This window comes from Sarcophilus harrisii, chromosome 4 (genome assembly GCF_902635505.1).
Source record: "Sarcophilus harrisii chromosome 4, mSarHar1.11, whole genome shotgun sequence".
NCBI lineage: Eukaryota > Metazoa > Chordata > Mammalia > Dasyuromorphia > Dasyuridae > Sarcophilus > Sarcophilus harrisii.
The window spans coordinates 218129715-218149201 of NC_045429.1; the positions used below are offsets into that span (position 1 = coordinate 218129715).

Below are 19487 nucleotides of genomic sequence, written 5' to 3' on the forward strand. Positions count from 1 at the left end.
ACAGAAGGTAAAGTAAACAACTTCAAAAACTCTTTAGTTTTATGTAAACAAAAAGTTAAATTTGGAGGGAAACCAACAAGTAGGGGAAGTCTTTATAACAAGTTTTTCTAATTAAAGATTCTTATCTAAGCTATATAAAGAATTGATTTAAAAGCTTTAAGAGCAGCAATTATTATCTAGTAGATAAATGGTTTTTTTAAAAAAAAGTAATTCTTGAAGGAAGAAATTCTAGTTATTGAGCCATATGGATGAAATGCTCTAAGTTCTATGAGAGAAATGTACATTAAAGTAGTTCTAAAGACTTATCAGATTAGTAAAGATAACAAAGAAAATTACTATTGTTGGAGTAGATACAGGGGGAAAAAAGGTTCAGTTATTCATTGTTGGTGGACTTGTAAATTGGCATTGCCATTAGGAAGACATTTTGGAACTAGAACTCAAAAAGTCACTTAATTTTTCTCTCCCTCTTCTAGACACACTTTTTCTAGGCCTTGTTTCCAAAAAGAGGAAAAGGGCCCATATGGTCCAAAATATTCATAACAGCTCTTTCTGTTTTTTTTGTGTTTTTTTTTTAAAACTAATGTTGGTACCCATTTATTGGTAAATAGCTAAACAAATTATGGTAGAAGAATGTAATGGAATATTATGGCACCATAAGAAATGATAAAAGGATGATGTCAGAAAAATCTGTGAATACTTTTGAGTCTGCAGTATGAAGTAACTAGTATAGGGAGAGCAATTATATGAAAACATTTTAGAGAAAACTCTGAAATGATTGAGAAATCTATTTCTTAACTAACATCATTCCAGAGGCCTGATGAGGAAGCATGTTACTCATCTCCCAATAAAGAAATGTTGGATATGGGATAATAAATGAGACATACATTTTTGGAGATGACCAATATGGGATTTTTTTACTTATTTTGCTTTATTGTGTGTATTTTTTCTAAGTGTTTCTTTTAGATTTTCTTGAGTCAGAAGAAAAAGATATTAGAATAAGGAACAGGGGAAAAAATAAGAGTTATCAGTGCTTTTTAAAGAAATTCCCTACAGAGAGTATAAGGAAGGCCAGAAAGCATCACAGAGAAGCAGGATAAATTTTAAATGTGTGTATTTTTTTGCATTTATTATATAATATTTTTAAAAGCTAAAACTGTCAGACATTTGCAGTTTCATGTAAAATCGTTTGTTATTTCTTTTTTCTGTTTCTCCTCTGTATGTTTGTTTGTTCCCCCTGCCCATTTCTTTTTTTCTCTGTAAGAACCTAGTTTGTTTTGTATTTATGAAATTCACCAGGGACATATCAAAGTGGCTAATTTGCATACTATGATATCATATTCATTTCTTAACATTATACATAGATTTCCTTATTGGCAATTCCTTATAATAATAACAATACGTTCCAAAACTTTATAGCTTTAAAAATGATTAACTACACAATTACAGATCCTGTATTTTATCTTACTAAATTTTTTTGGTATAGTTCATTAAAGCAGGAAACCATATGAAACTTTCTTATTTTATGCCTTTTGATTTAGTAAATTCTACATTGACCTCAGTACAGGACAGGAGAGTGCTTTCCTAGTTGCACATATGGACCTTGGTTTATGCAGTCAATTTGTATTTCAATAATCTTGTGTTTCATATTGTTCTTGCAAATTATTCTAGAACTAGTCAACTGGACTGTACTAGTTTTCATTCACTAGGCTGTAATAGTTTTTACTTTTCTTATCTTGAACGTGGACCATAGCCTGGATGTCTGATGAATTCAAGAACCTATTCCATGTCTTGCTGTGACAAAGTTTTCCAGTATCATATTGAGCACTTTTTCTATTCTTGCACTTTGTATTTACTGCCACATTTCTCCTTCTTATCTCTACTACATCTGTTTTCTTTGAATTTATATTGTATTTTAAATTTATTCAGTTTTCTGTACCAGTTTTAGTATGGTAAATTTGTGTGTGTGTGTGTGTGTGTGTGTGTGTGTGTGTGTGTGTATGTATGTACACACACACACACACACATATATATATATATATATATATATATTTATATAATATTTTGTAATGTAGTCCCATTAAAATCAATAAAACTAATAACAGGAAAGCCCCTAGCAAGTGATAATAAATTATATGTTCTTATATATATATATATATATATATATATATATATATATATAAATTCATTACTATGAACTACATTTCTGGGCCTTTATAATAATTAAAATATTATGTTACTTGTCACTTATCCTTTCATGTGAATGTCCTTTTTTGCTAAGAAATTTTTTCCTATGAAGATTATACTTCATAGTACTAATACTTGTGAGTGGCATATATTCAACTTATTATAATCAGCTCAGCTGTAAAGAGAAAGTAATATCATCTCAACTGGTCTTTTTGTACATTCTTCTTGATCTTCTATAGTTTTTGACGCTGTCAGTCATCATTTTCTTCATCATCTTTTTGTCAATCATCATTTTCTTCATCATCTTTTTCTCTAGGTTTCTGTTATATTCTATCCTGGTTCCTCCTATCTGATAATTCCTCCTTCCCCTTTGTCAGGTCTTTATCCAAGACTTGATGTGGTTGTCCTCTAAGACTCTGTTCTAGACTCATTTTTATTCCATACCCATACATGGTAATCTCATCAACTTCCAAAGTGAATAATGCTTGAATGTCTTCAGAATGCCTTCACTTCTAATATTATTTCCCATGTTCCCTGCAAATATATGCACTTGATTATGTATATTTCATTACTCCAATTGTAACATAAGCTAATTTAAGGATATGAAATATTTCTCTCCCTTCACTCTTCTGACACTTTAAAAATCTCTAGCATTTAGAATAATAACTGGAATACAGTAAATTATTTACGGTGTTTGTTGATTGGCAATTTTTCTACTGTTACATAAAGGAAAAACATGAAACTGTATAGAGTTTATAAGATGGGCTAGTATTGATTTGAAAATGCTAATGCATGCATGATGAATGGCTGTATTCTTAGGTTTTGAGATTTAGAATGTATTCAAGAGATATTGTGTAGCACCTGCATTTTAGCAAATAAAGTGCTATATTTGAAATCAGAATATGGAGTTGAATTCTTGTTCTGCTTAATGTATGACCTTGACTCAAACAAATATTCTTTCAATTCATCCCCCCCACTTGTTTTTCTAATTCCCTTTGGGCTACCTCCTTTAAGAAGTCAAATTACAGATGTCTTCAATTATTTTCCTCTTATTTTCTTTTTAGCTCTTTACAGAGCTGCTTCTGATCTCGTGAGTCAAAACTGCTCTCTTAAACTGACAAAATAATAGCTTTTTGGGGGTAGGAGGGGACCCGGTGGAGGCATTCAGGGTTAAGTGACTTGCTCATGATCACACAGCCAAATATCAAGTGTCTGAAGCTGGATTTAAACTCATATTTTCTTGACGTTGGAGCCAGTGCTGTATTTACTGCCTGTCTAGCTGCCCTGATAGTATTTTAATTGCTAAATGCATTGGTCTTTTTTCTACATTCTTTTTGATCATTCTATAGCTTTTGACACTGTCAATCATCATTTTCTTCTTCATCGTCTTTTTCTCTAGGTTTCTGTTATATTCTATCCTGGTTCCTCCTATCTGATAATCCTCCTTCCCCTTTGTCAGGTCTTTATCCAAGACGTTGCAATTAGATGTGGTCCTCCAAGACTCTGTCCTGGATTCATTTTTATTCCATACCCATACATGGTAATCTCATCAACTTCCATGTAATCACTTATTATATACTATTAATTTCAAAATACACATATATATGTGTGTGTATGTATCTGTATGTGTGTGTGAATGTATAGATAGATAGTCTTAATCTCTTTGCTGACATCCAGCATTATATCTCCAACCAACTGCCTATTACAATTTTGAACAGGATTTTGACTTTTTAAAAAATTATTATTTCTTGAGGTCTCATTCAATCATTAGCTTCCAGTTATCCCAATCCTGACTTTTAAGGATTTATTTTTTTCTGTCAGATTTTCTCTCTCCTTTACCATTTCAGTGTTTTAAGGTGTTATTTTCCTCAGCATTTTTTGTGCCTCTTTTACAAAGCCATTTACTTTTTCATAAATTTGTTGCATCTCTTCCTCCTTTCCCCCCTTCATTTTTTTTCCTTCTATCTCATTTGATTTTTAAATTCCATTTTAAGCTCTTCTAGGAATTCTTTTTGATTTTGTATTCAATTCTGTTTTTTCTTTTTTCTTTTGAGGCTTTGTAGCTATTTTGATATTGTTGTCACCATAGTAACTTCAGGCTCAAGTTCTTTTTTGTTGTTTCCTTATTTTTCTACCCCCTATTTCTTGACTTTGAACTGTATGTTAAAGTTGGGCTATGCTCCCAGGATGTTATTGTTTCAAGCTTTATATTTTTTGTTTCTCTTTTCCGAGCTAATTCTTTTAGCATTTAGGCTTTATGTGTTTTTAAGGTGGTTTGGAACTAAGGAAAAGTGTAGCACTGCTCTCTTGCTTTGTGCTCTGGTCTTTATCCAGGAACAGACTCCAATTACCTCTAGCCACAATTCTTGTATCCTTTGTTGCCCCTAGAATGTGACCAAATCCCCTACTCTCCTGCAGCTACTATGCTGCTTTCTGTCTTGGAATTGAGACTAAGATCCTTACTTGTGAGTGACCACAACCACTTTTCTCTGTTTTGAAACAGTGATCAGCGACTCTGTTCCCCTGCTGTGGCATAATGCTCCTCTTTGTCTTGGGACTGTGACCTGGTACTAGTTAAGATCCAATTCAAATTAGATCCTTAATCCACTACTAAGAGATAGGCCCCTGCACTTTTTTTCTCCTTAGTTTTCCAACTCTTTTAACATCTGTGTGTTGAGAACTCCTGAAGCTAGTGATACTCTTGATGCGGCCTCTCACAAGGCTGCTGCTGGCACAGCAGAGCAGCCTTAATTTCACTTCAGGCCAGCCACCAGGTGGGTGGGGTAGACCTTTCTTATTGATCTCTCAAGTTTTCTTGGTGTGGAAAATTGTTTCATTTAACTTTTTGTTGGTTCTACAACTCCAAAAATTGACAAGAAAATGTTGTTTAAAATACTTTTGGACAGGAATTTAGTAGAATTCTGATGTGTTCCTGCTTTCTACTTTGCCATCTTGGCTTCATCCCCTTAATATAGTAGATTTTGTGACTTAGTTGTTTTTCATTCTTAGCAAGGTTATTCTTACACATTTTTCCTGAATATTATCTTCACATAAGCATTCTCACTTCTTTTAAAGACCTATGCTTTGCATTTATTCATTCCAGGGTGATCTGAAACATAATTTATAAAATGTTCATCAATCTTCTTATAATTTCTCTGGTTCTTTTCTCCTTGTCATCTGACTGCATTATTTTATTATCAGATGGAAATGAATAGCTCATATGATAATACATTGATAATAGTTGTCAGTCATTTGTCCTTCCCCCACTGGAGTTTTGAAATTGAAACTTTACTTGGTATAACCAGATTAATTCTTAAAGAACTAAGAGAGAGGGGACAGAAATGGACAGAGTGAGAGTGTGTGTTAAATATAGCTGTGGCAATTATTTTAATCTAGCTACATGATGGTGAATTTAATGTAATTAAAACTCATTACTCTATAATTATACATTGAACATGGATCTTAAAAAAATGTTTGTCCTCTTGTTTATAGTTCATCGAGTCTATATTTCAAATCTGAAGACTCATAAATATTTATTTTTAAAAGGCTTAAGATACTAATTTTCATATGGTGTGCTAAGTCTCTTTATTGATAGCATATTTTATAGGAATGTATAAAATTCACTTGAATGAATAAAAAGATAAAAATATCAATATAAATATGTTTTGAGGATCATATAACAAATAATACTGATTTTGGTGACTTTCAGGAATGTTAAAGTTTCAAAGACCTCACTTGTGTGTTATGGTATATTTAATTCAATTTAATGGTGAATTTAATTCAGTATTAAAAGTAAATTTGTATGGAACTAACATCAATATTGTGGTTTTCTTTCAGAGCAAATTGCTTCAAAAAATTAGAATGAAAACGAGCATTTCTATCTAACGACATTTCAATTGGTATACTAAAAACTAATTTTTTGAAAAAATTGATATTTTTATTATAAAATTAATCCTTTGAAGCACAGAATTATGATATCTTTATATTAAAGAGTTAAATCAATTGTCTTCCTGTATTTAGAGAAAAGGAGGTCTATGAACCATTACAGTAATAATATTTTCTTTAGATTTTTATGCTAGCTGAAAGATTGATATTGGTTCATATGGTTTTTGTTTTCATTTTTAACATTTTTCTCATTATTTAAATTTTGTGATTATATCTTTTCAGAGAAGATACATTAGATAGGACAAGTGATAATTGATCAATAATTTTTACTTCAACTTTAAATCTGTTTCTCTCTCTTTGCTGTATTTTAGTGTATTGAGAATGCTGCATAACATCTTAAATGTGAATCTTAAAGTGCTTTCTTCCTGTTAATCAGTTTTGGATTCATGAGTCAATTGTAAATTTGCAGTTTGTCCAATAGTTGTTGCTTATCACCTCAATTTAAATTAATTTTATTACATTTTATAACAAAGTTAATATTGCATTTAAAAATGTAAAAATAAACAACAAAACAACCCCACATAATTAAATTACTGGAATACAGAAACAGATGAATATGCTGGATTCAGCCCTGGTACCATAATTTGTAGGACCCTTCTCTCCCTGTTGTGAAGGAAAACCTTTAAGGAGAAATCAAATTTTTTTTTTAAATCATCATCTAGTAACTAGCAGTTACTTTACATTTTCTTTACATTTCAGTCATTTATATAATTGAAGATGTGTTCTACTGTTGATAAATCATCTATGAAAACCTATTACTTTTTTATATTTTATTGTCTCAAAATACATTTGTAATTTTATGATTTCTGTGCATTTGAAGAATTAGCTATATTTATCAGTAGTTACTATCATCTTCTCAGTTGCTTTTAAAAAATAATATTCTTAACCTAATTTGTAAAGAGAAAGAGACACAGACAGAGAGACATAGAGACATCATGGATTAGTGGATAGAAGATATGTCTTGGAATCAAGAAGTCCTGCGTTTATTACCTGCTTCTGGGACCTCCTATGATAACTGGCCTTGGGCCAGTATCTAATCTGATAATATTTTAGTGCCCTCAGACAGACTCATAAGACTACCAATTGATGATCTTCTTTGGTGAAGAGAGTTTTCACGTTAGGGAATCCTTCACATTCTTGAAATCATTGTTTTAACCTCTTTTATCTTCAGATCTATTTAGTAAAGGGGGGAGGGTAGACCATTGCTCTACTAGCTGATTTTCCAGAAAGTTGTTTATTTTGTCCTTTGCTGCTCATTCCTCTAATCGGGGTAATTGAAAATCTAGTGCAATAAATACATAGCCTATCCTTTCTATTCAGCAACCAACTAGGACTCAGTAACTGTAGAGTTCATGAAATTCTAAGCAGCTACAGTGGCCTGACGCTAAGTAGAGAGACTCATAAAACAACCAGAGAGGAGGGAAAGGGGGGGAAAAAAGCAGTTCTTTATAGGTTAGTCACTTTCATGGTAATAGGAAAAGTTCAGTTGGTATTAAAAAATGCAAAACCCTGAAATATAGAGTAAAAGAGAGGCAACAACCTATATTTGTAGTTAGTAGCCAGAATTCAGAATGGTCCAAGAGATAAAATCACCAGTGTTATAGCTGGACACTGGACTCAGATGGCTCTGGTCTTAGGTCCTAGCTCTAACCCAAGCTGCCTTTTGTGATCATTGACAAATAATTCAACCTCATTGAGATTCGATTTTTCTCAGTGAAAGGCAGATAGATGACAGTGGGTAGGGTACTGAGCTTGGAGTTAGAAAGAACTGACGTTCAGACTCAGTCTCCGATATTTAATAGATTTGTGACCACTTAATAGCTATCTGTTTCCACAATTGTAAACTGAGATCGAAGGAAAGTTGTTAAAGTTAGTGAATTGTTCTGAGGAAAAGATCCTTATCTCAAGGAATGAAAAAATCAGATTAAAAATTTGCCCAGTTTCAATTTTATTTTTAAATGGTCAGCTTCATGCAGACATACAGTAAAAGTGTTTGAAAGACATTTTTGTTGGAATAATGACTACCCAGAAAATTACATAACACAATTCTATTGTTACTTCATAAATCTGGAGAAAAATGAAGACATTATCATTAAAAAACTGTTTGTTATAAGGTTTTTTTGGAGGGTACATTTTGTCTCTTACTGTTTGCCCTCCCTTCTCATTCTCTTCCCTCCTCCCCCCACATAAATCTTTTTTTCCTCTTTTGAGCAAATAAAAAATAGTAAAACCCTTGATACCTAGCTGAATTTCCACATTGACCATATGTGAAAATGTTTCATTTTTTAAAAGTTCATTATTTTTCTGTCAGATTCAGAGTGACTTGTTTAATCTTCATCCTTTTGAACTCATAGTTTATCTTTACATTGATCAGGGTTTTAAAGTTTTTTAAAGTTGTTTTTCTCTCTAAAGTTGTTATTACTAAATAAAATGTTCCCCTAGTTCTGATCATTTTGCTTTCCCCCAATTCATTAAAGTCTTCTCAATTTCTTTTGAAATTGTTTTTTCTCATCATTTCTTGTAATACAATAATATTCCATGACATTCACATACTACGATTGTTTAGTTACTCGAATAGAATATCCTCTTAATTTCCAGTTGTTTTTTTTTTTTCTACCTTAAAAAAGTGCTCGGGAAATTATTTTTTAGGTCCTTTTCCTCTTTCATTTTTTTGGGAGCTTGAGCCTATTAGTGGTATAATTAAATCAAAGGATATATGATTTTGGTAACTTTTTAGGAATTGTTCGTTTGCTTTCCAGAATGGTTGTGTTCATTCACAGTTCAACCTACTTTCTTTCTCATAGCTCCTCTGACACTTGCCATTTCTCTTTTCTGTTATCCTTTGGATATCCTTTGGAGATGGAATCTCAAAGTTGCATTAACTTCCATTTCTCTAATAATTTCATTTTTAACAGTTTTGTGCTTCCAGTTTTTCTTTCCTAGATAGATAAAGACAAGAAAGTTATATAATGTATTTATAACTGCATCATTTATAATGTATCATCAGTACTCTTAAAAGCAGAAATTAGTCTTTTTGGTATTTGTAGTAGCTATTTTCTTGTGATATTAAAGATCTGCTGTCCATTTATATAGTTGATTAGGTCAAAACTTTTCTTAGGCAAAAATGGAGGTTGTGAAAATCTCAGGTATAATAGAATGTAAGGTTGAAAATAATTTGTTTTATTTTGTTAATACTTTTTGTTGATGTATTTTGTTTTCATATCTTTAAACAACGCAATTGTGAATTATTTTTGAGATATTTACTTAATTTTAAGTTTTTAACAATTTTAATTGAAATTTTCAGAATGAACTAGAAAACTACTTTTCTAAAAAAAAAAAATTGTCGTTCCTCATTATACCAGATAAATGTTATTTAATAACATTTTTCTTAAACCAACATAAGTATCTATAATTTTTCACTGGTATTCCAAATATGTATTACCTCCATCAAACCTTATGGCAACCTAGCTAAATTTTCCAGACGTGTCAAGAGGCAAGGGTCACTTGACTGGGATCATTCAACAAGCAGTTATAAAGCAGGATTTGGGATCCTGTCTTTTTTTGTTTGTTTGTTTTGTTTTTGTTTTTGTTAACTCATTAGAAAATCAAAACAAACACTATTCATTGTGCCACATTGCCACTCTTGTAACATTTTCTTAATGTTTACAAACACCTATCATACTACCTGGCATTTATTAGGTAATACTTACTAGTTGATGGCAAATGTTGGCCTACTAATTTTACTCTGTTATTTGTATTAATCCAATTTTAAGAAAACAAACAAAAAAAAATAAACATAAATTCCTGTTTATAAGAACTTGAGGCTTTTATTACATTCAGAATCCAGAGAAAGGATAATTGTGAAAAATTGCATTTTTTTCTTTAAATATGATATTAAAAAGAAATGCTGTTGATTCACTATCAACAGAAGAAGGAAATAAAAAATAGAGCTCAAAAGGAGAAGGTTGTTAAATGAACATTTTGATTAAAAATAATTGTGCTTTGATTTGTTTTTTCTGTAGTTACTGATGTCATGTATTTCATCTGTGCTTCTTTATGGTAAATGTATTCATTTAGGTGTAATGGTACCAGCACTGGGCCTGAAATAGAAGTTCCTGTAATAGAAAATAGTGTATAAATAAGCATAAAATTTGTAGAATAGAAGAGAAAGGGAATCAACATTGCAAACTGACCCATACTGATGCTTTTGTGCCTGATGAGCCTATCAAAATGCCAGTACAACATGGTTTTATGTTATCCTAAATCCATAAAAATAAACATTCTGTGCATTTCTGATCAACTTTATTCCACAACAGAGGTATATAATTAATTTCATGTAGATGACTTTAATATGCTTTTTTGATCAGTGAAAATCAAGAGCATATAGATTTGTTATTTTTGATAAATTGTACTTCTTCATAGTGATAATGAAGCATCATTTTACTTTATTATTCATTATTTGTCACAAATATTCTCTTATTTTTTAACAAATAAGGTAGAAAATATATTTCCAGTCTTGTTTAGAGGATATGTTGTTAATTGATAAATAACTTTTTTATGATACTATTAATATAAATCCATTACTGTAGGTTTAAGCTAATTGTTAAGAAATAAGGATCGTAGCTCTAAGTGCAAAAATTTTACCAAAGAATTACAGATGTAGAACTTGAAGGGATCTTACATAATCTAGTCCAGCCCTTTTTTTTTTTTTTTATTGACAATTTTTTTTAAGCTTTATATTTAAATAGAAAATGTGTAAAGGAAAAAAAAAACATTGCTATGGACAGAGAGAATTCAGTATAAAACATTAAACTTCCATTTCAAGAAAACTTGGTTTTCAAAACTGCCCAGCTTTTCTTTGCTTCCTTGTTGGTTTTCTTTTGTTCTCTGCTGTGTACTTTTTAAACCACCTTCTATTTATTTATTTATTTTTTATTTTAATAGCCTTTTATTTACAGCTTATATGTATGGGTAACTTTACAGCATTGACAATTGCCAAATTTCTTGTTCCAGTTTTTCCCCTCCTTACCCTCACCCCTCCCCCAGATGGCAGGATGACCAGTAGATGTTAAATATATTAAAATATAAATTAGATACACAATAAGTATACATGACCAAACAGTTATTTTGCTGTACATAAAGAATCGGACTCTGAAATATTGTACAATTAGCCTGTGAAGGAAATCAAAAATGCAGGTGGGCAAAAAAATATAAGGATTGGGAATTCAAAGAAATGGTTCTTAGTCATCTCTCAGAGTTCTTTCGCTGGGCATAGCTGGTTCAGTTCATTACTGATCCATTGGAACTGATTTGGTACTTTTTAACCTTATTTTTCCTTGTCCCACATGCTTAAAAAGGCTACAATTAACATGGATACACAGACACACACACACACACACACACACACACATATGTAAAACTGTACTATGCTTATTTCCTCATGTCTTCTGTTCCTTAACATGGATACACACACACACACACACACACACACACGTAAAATTGTACTATGCTTATTTCCTCATGTCTTCTGCTTCTTTAAAGGTGAATAGAATCTTCCTTCATAAGTCCCAGTCTTTCTATGGTTTTCTAAATCAATTCTCATCATTTCCTACACCACAAACAAAATTCCATTTTGGATTCAAACAGCACCTTCCTTCATAGGATCTTTGAGGTTAATTTTAGTATTTATAATAGTCAAAATGAGTTGGTGGTTTTTGTTCTCCTCCTCCTTCTTTTAATAGAATGGTAGTAGAAATAATCCTGGAAGAGGAATAAGAAGACCAAGATCAAATCTAGATTCTGTTGTTCACTCTGTCACTGTAAACTGATCACAATCTCTCAAACTCTACTTCATCTATAAATGGAGATTATAAGACACTGATTATCTCAGTGTAAATAAGGCTTGTTATGTTACAAAGTATTATGTAAATGTGAACTCATAGTGTATAAGGACCATCTGATAGAGTAGAAAAAATATTAAGCTTAGCTAGAAGCAGAAAATTTAAATCTTAGATTTCATTCACTACATAAAAATATCATGAATTAGTGACTTAAAATCTCATAGCCTTTCCTCATCTGTGAAATAGAAATCAAATGTTTACTACCTCCTTTATAGGGCTATTATAAAAAAAAGTGAGCTAGTGAAAATGTTTTAATACTTAACAAATAACTTCTTGCCATAGAATACATGTTGAATGTGTGAATGCATCATGATTTAGTGAGTAAATGTATGAATAAATAAACATATGGTGGAATTAAAAGGGTAGATTAAAGATTTTTAGTTTTATCAGGGGAAAGTATTTTGATTAGTCTAGCTTATTGAAATCTAATTTGCCTTTGATATTTTGAGTACTGAAACTCATTTGGTAGTTCTGTGGATGGAAGTAATGATGATCACAATTTTCAAAGTTAGGGCCACATCTTACAGAAAAAATTGCTTACATATTTTGAATCTTCAAGTGGAATTATGGTGATATCATTGTGAAGACTTCATGATAAGCATTTAAAAATTGTTTTGATTAAATATTTACAAATATAATGAAATATCAAGAGAAATAACACATGTTCAGGTGATTATTGTGAAATCTCTGAAAAAACTCTAAACTGCTTCACTATTTAACTAAATTTAACATTTAACAAAGATAATGCCAAGAGTAGAAATGTATAATCTTAATTTCTCAAATTCAATTGAAGAGTATAAAAAATAATAACAAATAATATTGAACTACTAGGTACCCATCTTTTGACCACAGCTTCTTTTTGATGATCATTTTTATTCTTAAGTTCTTCTATTTTGTTTGTGGAGTATGTTCTGGATCCTTTATTGCTTGAGTAAATACGATAAACAGTATCAAAGGAAGATATTTGGGAATATTTTTTCTAGATATTTAAAAATAGTTTGTGGGAGGAACAGCTAGGTGGTGCAGTGGATAGAGCACCAGCCCTGAAATCAGGTTAAATCTGCTCTCAAGATACTTAATACTTTTTAGGTGTGTGACCCTGGGCAAGTCACTTAATCCCAACTGCCTCAGCCAAAAAAATATATATAAGTTTGTGGGTACCTTTGAGTTGATTTTTTTTTTATGATCTGAAAATATTTGATCCAATTACAACCATTCTTTTTTTTTTTTTTTTTTTTTTAAATTTACTTTAGAAATACAAACCTGGTCGGTGTGATGATATTTTGAAATGGAAACCTCCCAGTCTGAATTCTGTAGATTTTCGCCTAAAAATAACAAGAATGGGAGGAGAAGGGTAAGTGCATTCTTTTCTCTATTGTCATGTTAAATAAAATATATTTTAAACTAACTTTTGTCAATCTGCTAGTTAAAATCTCTTTTAAACGGCTACCAATATGGTCTCTATGACATACTTTTATTTTCTTTTATTTAGATTATTTTTTCAGGAAAAAGTAATACATATATTATATTTTGAAAAATTACACCAGGTATAGACCCATCTTGGATGTGAGGCATATTAGAAAAAAAAATGGGACTTTTATTGAAATCAATAAGATATTTAAAGTCTATTTAATTTTTATTGGCAGAATTCCTTTATATATATATATATATATATATATGCATGTGTGTATATATATTTAATATTTCATGTTTTATAAAATTTCTGTTTAGACAATCTTTGCTTTTGTAATAATTGTATTTATGATTGTCTAATGCTTTTGGGTAATTGTTTCCGAGACATAATCTGCTTTTGCCTTTTCAAAGGTTTATTCAAAAATTTAGGATTTAATAACCAAAATAAAACTTGTTAAATTGTATCAGTGGCTTTTGAGTTATGCAACACTTTTTTAAAAAAGTTATTAAACTTTTAAAATGTCATGCATATAATTTAGTTAATTGACTTTCAAGGAACCTAAAGTCATGTTCTTTATAGATTATATTCTAATATTTGTTTCTTTGCCCTTATTTGCCATGGATTTGAAATGAGACTACCCATTTTCCTCAGAATATGAGACCAAGTTCTCCACCTTTTTTACCTTTGCAATTTTTCCTGGATTGTACCTAGAGTAAATGCTATTCATTTCTCCATTTTTTCATTCTGATCACCTTATTCTTATACTGTTACCATTGAATTTTGATATTTTAAATTTGTCTAAACAAGCTATTTGCATTAAAAATGCAAATTAAATAACCCTAGCTATTTAATCTGTTACATCATTTATGAACATATAACTTTTAATATTTGGTGTTTTTAGAAATGAATTATGGATGTTACACATATTAATAAGACATTCAAAATAGTCATTTTGTTTTAATTCCTGTTTATGGCAGTAATAAAGAATACAACTTTTGAAAATTATGTCTTTAATATGAATTATGTCTTCATTTTATATGAGCAGTCTGTTTTTTTCAAGTAAATAATGTTATATAGGTAAAGAATATTATATATGATGTAATGGTTTTCATTAAATGGGTAGATTTTTGCTGTAAATATGAACCTAGTGTTTAATAGAAATTTAAAATCTTAGAGATATCTATCCAAAAGAGTATAAAAGAAAAACAGCTATGCTTTATAGTCATATAGAAGCCATGTCACATGACCCAATTAACTCAGAATAGCTATATTAAAAACCAGAGAATTTGTTCATTTGTTTGCTTAATTGTATTTCCAAAGGCTTCTACTGAGCAAAGAATGAAATAGGGTTCCAAGAAAGATATAATATAAAAACCATTTTTTAAAAAAATATAGGTAGTTATTGATCTGATTTTTTTGTGTGTGCAGCAAGATTATTATATAAATATGTATACATATATTGGATTTAACATATATTTTAACATGTTTAACATATATTGGACTACTTGCCATCTAAGAGAAGAGGTGGAGGGAAAGAAGGGAAAATTTGGAACACAAGTTTTGTTAACGTCAGTGATGAAAATATCCATGCTTATGCTTTGAAAATAAAAAAATTGGGGGCACCTAGGTTGCACAGTGGATAGAGCACCAGCCCTGAAGTCCCTTCAGACACTTAACACTTCCTAGTTGTGTGACCCTGGGCAAGTCACTTAACTCCAGTTGCCTCAGCGCCCCCCCCCCCCCCCCCAAAAAAAAAAAAAAAGGGAAAGAAAGAAAGAAATGAAAACATGGGGAAAAAAAGAAAATATAGGTGGAATTTTAAAAAAGTATATTGTTTGGGCTTTTCAGTAGATAATTTTGAGTCTTATTGAATGCTATGATAAAATGGTTATGAATCAGATTCCTGTTAGATTAAAATATAATACAAGTGGGAAAATCATTTCTATGAAATTGAATACTTAGCTTCCTATTAACAATTCAAAGGCTGACATTTGGAATTTCTTTTTCTTTCATTTAAAGATATAATTTCTGAAAAATAAAACATTGACAGTACCTGCTATATATTTTTGCAATTTATATAATTTTGAATTTACAAGTAAGTACAGATAGTCTAAGTGAATAAAACAAACTTTTAAAATATGAAGTCAGTTTGTTTTCTATTTAATCTGTTTCTGGTAATAATTCAAAACTAAGGTCATGTAAGTTGTGTGCCTTAAGGATGTTATAGACTGATTACAATGGGACAAAGTAAACTAATAGCATTAATTAATTTTAAATAGACCACCAAACAACAACTTCTTAAAGGGAAAAAAAAAATTCTAGGTCTGTCAAAATTTTCCATAGAATTTCACTTTAAGTGTTCCGTCAGTAAACATTCATTTATTAAACAAGTACCATATGCTGTTCACTGTTCTATGGGCTAGAGTTACAAAGACAGAACAGCTCCAATCCTCAGATACCTCACAAAATCTAATTGGGAAGTCTACATAAAAAGAACTATGGACATCCAAAATATGCGTGTAGTTGTGGGTGTATACACTGGAAAGAAGCCAGGGAAACTAAGAAGCAGAGGTGAGGAAGGAGAGCATTTCAAGTTTGAAGAAATGGAAGTGCTATGTGTGAGGAACAGCAAGAAGACCAGTGTCATTGGAATGTAATGGCATGATGGGAAATGAAGTGCTAAAATACAAGAAAGTTCGGAAGAAGCCTGGTTGTGAAATGTGTTAAAGCTAAACAGTAGATTTTTTTTCATTTGATTCTGGAGGAAATAGGCATTTATTGAGTGATGTTAGTTTCTTATAGAAGGTAGGAGGATGGCATGGTCCACTCAGACTTTTGGAAAATCAGTCTGGCAGCTGATAGAGGATAGGCTGGAGTGGGGAAAGACTTGAGAGAGAAAGACCAAGTGTATGTTAAGTAAAAGGCTTTCTATTAAAAATTACCTTGGCTTTCATCACAATTTTCAAATGCCTAATATATGGCAGGAGTATGAATTTGATACCTGTTTTATTCAAGGAACAATGCTAGGCCTTTGAGATGTATAGGGAATAATGAACTAGTCTCTAGGTTTGGATAGTTTATATGGAATAATAGGATTACATATTTAAACTGGAAGGGACTTTAAAAAGCCATCTAGTTTAACCTTCTTTTAGAGACAAAGAAACTAAGAACCAGAGAAGTTAGAGTCAAGGTCACAGAGCTGGTAAGTGACTGAGGTAGGATTTGAACCTTGCTACTCTTATTTTAGATCTGCTGCTATTTTCATTGTATCAGTGGTTACCATTTGGGATGCCTGGAACTCCCTCTGTCCTTATCTCTGCCTCTTAGCCTTTCTGATTGCTTTCTGATACCAAATAAAGCACTCCTTTCTGCAAAAAGTCATTCCTAGTCCTCCTTAATCTTAGTGCCTTCCTTCTGATATTGTCTTCAATTTGTTTTGTATATATCTTGTTTGTTCATAGTAGCTTTTGTGTTGTCTCCCTTAGACTGTTTTTGATTTCATTGTGTGTGTAGTACATATATTTTTTTGAGTATATCTTTGTACAGTGCCTGGCACATACTAAGTACTTAATAAATACTTGTTGATTTGCCTTTACTTGATAAAACAGGTTCACAGGCAAATAAATGCAAAATATATACAAAATAAGTAAGAGGTGGAGAAAGCACAAATCTTTTATAAGGGGTTATGGAGGCAATCAGGAAAAGCCCTGGGTAGGAAGTAACATCAAAGTGAGCCTTGAAGGAAGCAAGATGTGGAGATGAGAAGAAGAGCATTCTAGAAATGAGGACTAGCCCTATATAAAAGAACAGGAGGCAAGAAATAGTAAATCATGTGTAGGGAATAAAAAATAAGCTAGATTATCTTGGAATATAAAATGCATGTGAGGGCAGGGGTGGGGAATAATGTGAAATCAGTCTAGAAAGATAGGTTGGAGTTAGATTGTGAAGTATTTTAAATGCCAGTCAGAGGAGTTTGTATTTTATACTAAGGATATGCCTCTATTGGAGCTTCTGGCACTTTTATACATATATTTTTAAAAATAACAATTTTGGGGTTTTTTGGAGTGTGGATTGAAAATAAAAAGACAATTAGGAAGGTACTACAAAAGTTCTGGAGTTCTCTACTTAATGTTGCCTCTGTGAGTGAACAAGTGAATTGATATTCAGGTAGAGTTGACATGACATCAAGTGACTGGATATTGGAGAGACAGAAGAATGAAGAGTCGGGTTTATAGTGGTGGTGGTCTTGACAGAAATGGAGAATTTCTGATTAGTGATGGGTTTAGTGGAAGGTTAATGAATTCTGTTCTGAATGTTAAGTTTGAGATGACTGCTATGTGTGTAAGAAAGTTTAAAGTTGAACATAAAAGTACCATTGTTTTGGAAATGAATTCATGTACAACATAACCATAACCATTTCTCTTTTATTTTTCATCTTCCCAAATACATCTTGTACTGTAGTGATAGGATTTGGAACTTGAAGGAAACTTAGCATTTATCTGGTCCAACCACTCCTGAAGAAACTGGGGTCTAGAATGATTAAATGGCTTGCTCAAGTTAAGAAGAACTAGTATTTAGAGTCAAATTTTTAAATTTTAAATCATATTCTTTTTCCACAGTACTATGCTGAAACATCACCCTACATTGATTCCATAATATGTGGTATTCATATAAATAATAGAAGCTTTTGGTTATGTGCTTTCTTATTATTACCCTATCGTGTGCATTTTTTCATGTGGTACTTCCTCAACAAGGTTGTAAGCTCTAAAAAATGGGGAGAACTGTGTCTTACACAAATTTTTTCCATGCAGAGTTTGAATATATTTTTATGTAGTGCTTTGAGTGAGCTGAGATGGCTTATGTTAATTCTAAGTAGCTATAATAAATATTTGCATAAGTGTGATCTGGTTATGAAAAACGTTTTGAGAGCTATTAAATTGTAATCTGGTATAACATCTAACTATGGCATTTGATTGTATCCTTACATGTCATGGGATTTCCTTATTTCTTCTTATGGCTCACAGTGGCATTACTCTCTAATACACATATTCTATAATAAAAAATTCAATATAAGTGGTTTTTATTCTTATAATTCATATAATTATTCTTACAATAGTTGCTACATTATAAATTTGTTATTATCTACCATTCTTTTCATAAACAGAAGGAACGCAAGCTATAATTGAGTTCTTTATAGTTATTATTGTTTTGCTTGGCCTTCAAGTGGCAGTTACCTTTTAAGACCTGTCATCTTTTCACCTTCTATGTCAGGCAGCCCATCACTAAATACACGTCCTATGTCTCAAACAACCCATCAGAAATAAATATTAAGATCCAGAAGTGAATAGGAAAAAATGTGCTAGGCATGATGTGTGGTACGTAAGGTGTGTGTGTGCAATTATGTATTGTTAGATTCAAAGTACTTTACTTGTTATTTCACTACAGAAAAAGGTAAGTTCAGATCCTTTTTCACTCTATCTTACAAACCAGAAATATAATTTTAGCGTAATGCCTTTGTTTTTAATAAAATTGTATTACAATAAGTTATTTATATGTTCTCTGCAGTTTAATGCAGTGATTTTATTCCCTTAAATAGTATATGTGTTTCTCTGAAGTGTTAATTATTTGTTGTGGAACTTGTGACCAGACTGACAGCCTTGTAGATAAAGTATGAAGAAAGGCAGTATAAATTGGTTTCAATTTAAAAAACTCATTTTGAAAGGTCATAATTTCCACAAGATGTCACTGTCTCTCAAGTAATTCTTGGTATTATTTAAATTTTTTATTTGTAATTTTAATATGCTGCAGATGTTCTCATCTGACCTTTTCAGGGACTGCTAAGCTCATGTGAAGAAAAATAAAGTTAAAAACCATGGTATTAACAGACCTTACCAAGTGAGTCGGTATTTATTCATAGGGATTTTTGTTTTTTATGTAACCTTGGCAAAGTATGTGCTGTTCTTATGGCTGATAGAAAAAATAATGGATGATTTAGATGATCATTTGTTGTAATGCTTTCACTGATAACCCTTAGTATTAGAAAG

General features: G+C 31.3%; 1 protein-coding gene across 3 annotated transcripts in view; it reads left to right on the forward strand.

Annotated features, from left to right (window-relative positions):
* The window catches only part of RNGTT (RNA guanylyltransferase and 5'-phosphatase), a 368631-nt gene that overhangs the window by 200679 nt on the left and 148465 nt on the right, over nucleotides 1-19487 (forward strand). For all 3 annotated transcript variants that reach the window (XM_031964539.1, XM_031964538.1, XM_031964537.1), the window contains one exon: nucleotides 13283-13383. In XM_031964539.1, the coding sequence (XP_031820399.1) occupies nucleotides 13283-13383 (101 nt within the window). The remainder of the gene's footprint in view (nucleotides 1-13282; nucleotides 13384-19487) is intronic.